This window comes from Aphanomyces invadans (assembly GCF_000520115.1).
Source record: "Aphanomyces invadans strain NJM9701 unplaced genomic scaffold supercont1.8, whole genome shotgun sequence".
Classification (NCBI taxonomy): Eukaryota; Oomycota; class Saprolegniomycetes; order Saprolegniales; family Verrucalvaceae; genus Aphanomyces; species Aphanomyces invadans.
In genome coordinates this window covers 1,748,211-1,755,654 of record NW_008580153.1, presented here as the reverse complement: position 1 = coordinate 1,755,654, position 7,444 = coordinate 1,748,211, and the positions used below count along the sequence as shown (strand labels likewise).

Genomic DNA, 7,444 nt, shown 5'->3' with positions numbered 1-7,444 from the left:
AGTTTAACTTTCGCGAATTCAATTCCCTCGCCCAACATATCGCGACGGGAAATATAAATATCGGAATTGCACAATGTTTTCAATGATTTCACTTGGGATTTGTATGATACCCATTTCATCAATCCAACCTCAACCAGTTTCGGACTTTTAGGGTATTCACAAGGACAAACCCCACCGAATGTGTTCGAAAATAGGAATTCTCCCACCGACAGTGAGTTCATTCGAACATACCTCATTTTGGATGGATTTGTATTCCCAACTTGGGGAGAAAAAGATCCGCATATTGCCATTTGTTATCCGGAAATGGACGTGCTTTGTAGGACATGATGGTGGCAAACAGGACGGACAGAGAACGAGGGCGGCGACGAAGGCGGCAATTTGTGAAGGAACTCAGTGACAAGCACATAAATTAACAGTCAAAAGATACGCGTGGTAGGTTGGGAGCGAAGAGGTGTTGCAGGCCCTGCTGTTTCGTGCGACAGTTGATAGGAGGCAGATCACCAACCTCGGCGCGAATGTGAGCTTGCCACTGCGTCGCTACAAGCCTCCACTCAGATTCAGAGTACAGGAGCTGACTTTGGTTCTCGTTGGCGTCCAGCCATCTTCGAACATCAGGTTGGACGAAGCCATCGCACGCTCGGCCCTTCCCTCCTCCCGACATAGCAGTCGTGAGCCCAATTTGCAACAGGGGTAGCACCATGTTGGCGTCGTGCATCGTTGCAGTATGCGATAAGTCGAATCCAATGCCTCGAAGAACCGCATGCACTGGTGCTGACACGATCGAGATGGCATAGAGACGGCAACACAGCGCGCACAGTTCCGGGTGTGAGTTGGCCACGAAAGAGTAAAACGAGCTCACGTCGTGGTAGTCGGGGGTGCAGTCAAATGGGAACGTCTTGGATCGGACAGCGTGGAGGATGTCTTGGATGCGAGACACTGCGACGGGTTGATGGAACCACCGGGTCGAGTATGCGGCAAACGCGGCGGCGACGTCGGCGTCCGTGGTCGCAAGCCACGTCGAGTTCAAGTGAAAGTCAAAATAGGTCGCGAGGACCATCGCAGGTTGCTCGTACAACGTCCACATTCGATCGAGCAACGTCAGGGTAGAGCACGTTTCGTTGCAGAGCAACTCGGTCGACATGGACGCAGCGTATGCTTGGAATATGCGAGCAAATGCGTACGTGACATGGGACAGCGTTCGTGAGGCCGTCGGGTGTCGCAACAACTTGATGGCATCTGCTAGCGGCTCCAACGCTTCAGCAACGCGCAGGACGTTGCTCCAGAACTCCGATGTACTCACTTGAGACCACAATGGCGGTGGTAAATACGACTGCAACGTCGCTCTCGTATCCGCTCGGATGAAACCTGGCTTGAGGGCAAGACTCGCCTTTAAACAAGTGTAAAACGACCCTGCATTTTGTCGATTTGGCAGCGGCTCCCCGTTGCTCTGAAAGGACGGGAGCAACTGAGCAACGTGTGGTGGAGGTTGTCGACACCACGCGAGCAATTCGATGGCACAACCCACCGTCGCGATGACATCTGAAGTCGACGTCAAGATCGACCCGGCAATTGTCGACAACAGTTGGGCGACACACGGCACGACCAGCAGCTCCGGGTGACTTGTCGCTCGCACGTGTTCCGCTGCTTTCAGCGCCAGCATTCCCTCCGCCACGATCCCGACGATACACACGTCATCCGCATGCAATGCCTTCAAGACCGATCGAATGTGATGCTCGATGGCATCTCGCGTCCATGCAGTTTCGACCACCGACACCGCACATGCCTCTCCGTCAGACTTCAGCAGCGAAAACGCTATCATGTGCTGCTGCCGCCGAGTGGCCCATGTGTTCAAGCTCAGTGTGAGGCCACCCTTGATTGTCGAGTTGAGCATGCCTTCTTTCACCTTCACCAGTTGGGTTCGTGCCAAATCGCGCGCCACTCCCACCATGTCCTTGAGGTGCAGGGGTGGCAGCGTCAATGAAGCCATGGCCGACACGGACTGTGTCCACCGAAGGTCCAGGCCAGCCGAGACGGTCGCCTTCCACATAGCAACGTATTGCCGTCGTGATGTTTCCTCTAAGGCGAGTTGCTCGGCGTCGGGTGGCATAGGTCGAGGAGGTTTAGGATGGACCAAATTCTTCGTGGAGGACGAAGTCGGAAGACGCTTCGATGCGGATGCAGGACTTGTGCGTTTCTTGTTGCGATGCAAGTGCTCCAGTACTACGGACGGACACTGCGGACACTGATGTAAGTGCTTGAGCATGTCGGCAGGCACCCCACGAGTAGGCGTCACAAGTTCTAATGGATCGTCAATTGTGCCTCCGTTGCTGCGATGAAGCGCGGTGACGGCATCCACGCAAAATCGACAGTACGCGCGGTAGTGAAAGCGATTGCGCTTCTCTCCACGGACAAAGTGCTTCCACACGGGATGGCATGGACGTCCGTTGCGTGGCCGGTGGGATGTGACTGGGATCGGATTCCCGTCAACTAGTTGTACCGTCGTCGCTTCAAACTGCGACGCTTCAGGCGGTGCTTCGTCTTCATGACCTTCATCAATCGTCCTTCGTTCCCCCGCATTGTTCGCGACCCCGTCGACACAGGGATCGAGAGTATCGTCATGTTCCTCATGCATCTGTAAGTGCGTTATGTTTAGAACGAAGGGACAATTTTAAATACCATTGAAGCAAGATAAACCTCCAGTACTGTATTGAATGGCTCATCTATTTTAAATAATATCGTTTTGACGTACTGTATTCGCCCAAGTTGAATATTTTGGAGTGGATTTTTTCCATGTCACCCGTCAAAGGACTGTTTTCAATGCAATTTATAACTAGTTCTTATAATTCATATCTTTTATTGGGAATTAACATAGTTTCAATTTCTGGATTCGCATGAGGACAATTCGCCGTGGCGGCCAATGTTCAAACGCACGGAATTGGATGTTGCTGCGCGCCGAAGCAAGCTGGCTGAACCTTGTGTGCAAGGAATTCTGCCATCGTCACGTTGCCGCCATGCTTGTCGGCTCAGGAGGCTGCGGCGATGGGACTGCCGTCCCTGTACAAGCCGCCTCAGGTTTGCCACGACTTCCATGCATTGACTCTGGCTCGACGGCGCGACGAGTCGCAGTGTCGTGGAAACGCCAAGAGAGCAAGGGGTGCGAGATCGACTAGTCCTAACATGGGCATTGTGTGAGTAGTGATGGTTTCGCTGATGGAGCGCTTCGAGGTGAACGACAGCCCCATTCGTACATCGTGGCGTCGTGAAAAACCACAGGAGATGCTACTTTTCGTTCCAAGGATTAGATATCGCCCTCAATTGAGGGGCAATGGAGCGGTCGCGGCCCCTGCTGTACGGTACAATACTTTGTCTTTGTGCCGCTAGCTACCATTCGGGTGGCGCGAACTGGTCAAGGCGAGCAGACGACGGTGGCACTGTGACTACCTTGCTCGTTTGCGAACAGGGTGCGCATGTCCATCCATTGCAGGAACGGCTCGCGTGGGTCGATGACTCGGCGACGCGCGGTGCACAGAATATTTACATGTGAATTACAACAGGACAGATCACACAGTTTTAAATACACATTCGATCGAGGGGACGGATGGAGAAGATAAATAGTGGTGGCAGGTGGTGGCCGAGACAACTTACTCGTCGTCGTCGCTGCCCATGCTGTCGCTTCGACCAAACAACCCGCGACCATGGGCAATGCACAGACCCTTCTTCTTCCGGTACTTGGTGCATCCATCGATGCGGCAGTAATGGATACCGCCATGCGCACTGCACAAGCCCTTGGCCTTGGAATGTTTGGTGCAGCCGTCGACTTTGCAGTACCAGCCACCACCGTGGGCAACACACAGTCCATTCTTGTGGCGAAGTTTATGGCACTCGGAGATTTTGCAGTAACGGCTACGAACGTACGTTTTCGACGCGCTGCTGTTGGCAAGAAGGACGCTCGCGGCGGCAAGGGATACAGCGGACGATTTGCCCATTGGACTCGTGACATCAAGCGACGGGAGATGGTTATGATGCAAACGGAAGGCACCAGGGCGCATGCGTGGAGTGGTTAGCGCGCCATCGTCGTTGCCATCCGTGACGCCAGTGTTGTGGAATTGGCACATGTCGTTGTGGATCGAAAAGTTGCGGCATCCTTGGACTTTGCACGTGTGTTCGACGCAAAGGCCACCGACAGTGGCTTCTCGTCTGCAGCTCGAGAGGAAGCACTCGGCGTCACGGCGAAGGTCTAAGAGACCGTACGCACCGGTGAGATCCTTCGCGAACGCGGACGCGCCGATGCTCGTCGTGGCCATGTCAAGCTGTTGTTGCTTGTACGCGACAGGGTTCAGCAACGATGAGATGGTGAACGTCGGTGACCGGGTCGACGCGCGGTCTACAAGGCTGACGTTGTCGTTGCCGATGGCGTCGGGGTCCCGAGGAATCGTGATGGACATCATGGTGGGCGGCGGAGTGCGCGGCGGACGGCAGATGCCAAAGTGACCGTCGTGAAAAGCGAGGGAACTGATTCGTTCGAATATTACTGAAACGGTGTGGAGTGTTCAACTTTTGCCAAAATATCGAACCAGCCGAAAGAAAATGTCAGTAAGTGCGATCAACCCTCGGAAGTGCGCCATGGGAACCTGATATTTGTATCCAGTGGCGCTGGAGCCAATTACATGTCACAGGTGAAACCTACACAATATACCACGAGGGAGCAGTCCGCAACCCAGCTATATGTACCCGGCACGTGCTTGTTGAAGTCGCCCCAGCTTCCAGTTTCATTGGACATAGTGAACCTTTGTATAACGTTGCTTATAAATTTCCTATCGCGTAGGAGATCAGCCAGTACTTAGACGAAAGGTTCCAGAGACCAGGTGACGACTGCGATGTCGTTGCAGAGAGCGCGATGCGTGCAAGGACGATAGGATGGATGCACGAGGCAGCACCTGAACGCCGTGTCGCCCGTGCTGGGGTGAGTCGACCCTGAACGCTGCATCGTCGGCCATGGAACGCTATCTCCGTCGCTTGGCACGTTGAGCCTTCTTCCTTCACGGGGCGTTTAGGTTGTCGCAGGCCGTCGAGCGACGGATGTCCCACACTGAATGATTGTACAAGGTACGTGGCTCATGGGGTTGCATGACGAGAAGGGTGGGCCAAGCTCACGAGGGCGATGCGAATGCCGCTCGACCTGCTGGTGTCGGTTCAGAAAACATACGACACGCCCGACGTTGTCGGTTGGAACGCCGCCACGCGACGTCGTGGCCGGCCGAGGAGGACTCGGGGAAGGCGACCGGCACGCCAGTGCCGCTGCAAAGCCTCCGTACATACCCGCGACGTAGCAAGGACAGCCCATCCATCTCCATCGCGCAACCTCACGGACGAAAAGCGACAGGGGGGGGGTCGTGCCCACCTCGCATGTTGTGTCCACGAACAATAATCGGCTATCCGCCGCCGCACGAGCGGTGTCGAGAAACATTGCCTCGTTGAACCTGGCGCGGTCGTCGTCGGCCAATCCGCATGGCACGGGCGAACTCGACGCACGAACGATCTTGTGTCGAAGAAGAGTCGACGAATAATCGTCGTGGCATGCCAGCCCCCGTGGACTTGTGCGGGGGCGGCAGCAGCCCCGCGTCCATCGTGCCAGCATGGCAAGCCCAGCGCTCGAGCGGGATATATGGGGCTCGACGGCGACCGATGGGCATTTCGCCGCGGGAACGACATACCGTGCACTTGTGGGAGTCCGGCGGCGTCGCGTCCCCCTCGTGTGGTCAGAGCACGTAGACTTCGATCTTCGACCTTCTCGAGGATTCCACGGCGCGGTGGCGCCAGGGTGTCGTACGTCCGGCTTGGCCCCGGTGCGCTTCCGGCGATCCAAGTGATACGGTACATCCAATTCTCCATGTCGACGGCCTCGCCACCACGTGCCGTGGGTACTTTGGAACGTTGGGTCGTGGTGGACTGTGGCATCGGAGCGGGATCTGGTCATCGACCTCATGGCACGCGTCGAACGCGCTCGACGCGATGCGGTCGTCGCGAGGGTCGTCCCCCCTTCCGCGGGATTCGCTTCCAATCCAGTGACCCAAACTTCACCCTAGACGGCGGCAGCGCGGCTGGCACGAGGCCCAAGCTACTGAAACCCCATCCATTTCCGCATAAACCTGCCCGACCTTGCTGCAGTGGAACTACTCTTTTTACGACGCCTTGCGCGCCTGGACAGTCGTCTTGCGTACGCGATGCGCACTCGTGCTGCGTACAGTGTTGGTGGGTGCCGACCTTGCAGTACTGTTTGTACTGCTCGCCTTCGCCGTTGGCTGTCTGCCGTGGCGCGGATCGAACGGTCGGCACGGACGACATCGTGTGATGTGTGGACCTTCAAGTGGCTCGCCGAGCGGATGGAGCAAGCGACGCCCACGATCGCGCCATCGAGACCGACTGCCCACTCATGACGAGACCAAGTGGCTCGTGGTCAGCTCCATTTTCGCAGCTGACGGGGAGCATCTGGTTCGGGGACGGACTGTGAAATTCTTGCGTTATTGGGGGCGGCGGTGGACGGTCACTTGTTACAGTATACACGCCACCGACGCAGCATGACCCTCGCGCGGGCGCTAGAGGCGTCGGGACAAGGCTTCAAGTCGGTGGAGCATCTCGGCCGTGGAAGCGCTCGTTGGGCCTCCCGTAAACTGCATGAACGCGATGAGAGAGAGCAGATCCCGGCGCATCGAGTGAACAAGAAGGTCATCATGCCTGGCCCTCCTACATCGTTCCACCACATTGTGCCTTCACGTGCATATTGGTCAAGCGGGTCCGTCGATGGCGCGTGATGTGCCTGGTGTGTGCGGCCCTTTCAAAGTGGCCAGAATGGAGTCGTTGTGGTCGCTCACGCTGTCGTCCAGCGTCGAATTGGCGACAGGGTTTGGAATCCCACCCGCTGTTGCGGACTCTCTGCTGGGTTGGCGACACCGTGACCGACGACGGCCTCCCGCCCGCATGCAAAGCAACTAGCAGCACTGCATGGCACGACGTCCTCCAGCATCTGCAGATGCGCCATAGCACCAACCAACGCGGGGGCCAACGGTCACCTTGAACCGCTTGCGCCTAGCATCGCCCACCGATTCCAGTTTTACGGACCACCACGATGGACGTGATGGTCCAACCTCCAAGTGCCGTGCTTTCGCTCGTCCACCACATCATCACATCAGTGGGCCCTGGGCACAAGTTTACGCGACAACGTAAAGCGTTTGCACTTCCGAAGCGATCTTGTTTGACAGGACATCCACCGAACTCGTCGCGAGCGCGAACGACATGATGACAAATGTGAACGCCATGTAAGTCGACCGCTGTCACCAACGCACTCGACGGCAGATTCAAAATATGCGATCGTCCGAAGCTCACCTCGTTGACCACCTCAACGGACTTCCGTGCATAACCCATGGATGTCTTCTGCACGACCGCC

At 56.4% G+C, this 7,444-nt stretch overlaps 3 protein-coding genes across 3 annotated transcripts in view; all 3 read right to left on the bottom strand.

The window, feature by feature from the left end:
• Positions 1-385: 385 nt before the first annotated feature.
• H310_05170 (hypothetical protein) lies at positions 386-2,651 on the bottom strand. Its single transcript, XM_008869812.1, has one exon. The coding sequence runs from the start codon at positions 2,630-2,632 to the stop codon at positions 410-412; it is 2,223 nt and encodes a 740-aa protein (XP_008868034.1). The 5' UTR covers positions 2,633-2,651; the 3' UTR covers positions 386-409.
• An 804-nt stretch (positions 2,652-3,455) lies between these two features.
• On the bottom strand, positions 3,456-4,542 carry H310_05169 (hypothetical protein). Its single transcript, XM_008869811.1, has one exon. The coding sequence runs from the start codon at positions 4,446-4,448 to the stop codon at positions 3,642-3,644; it is 807 nt and encodes a 268-aa protein (XP_008868033.1). The 5' UTR covers positions 4,449-4,542; the 3' UTR covers positions 3,456-3,641.
• A 1,350-nt stretch (positions 4,543-5,892) lies between these two features.
• H310_05168 (hypothetical protein) overlaps positions 5,893-7,444 on the bottom strand; it is a 1,948-nt gene continuing 396 nt past the window's right edge. Inside the window, exon 2 of the mRNA XM_008869810.1 lies at positions 5,893-7,383. Coding sequence (XP_008868032.1) covers positions 5,983-6,345 — 363 coding nt within the window. The 5' untranslated portion in view covers positions 6,346-7,383 and the 3' untranslated portion in view covers positions 5,893-5,982. The remainder of the gene's footprint in view (positions 7,384-7,444) is intronic.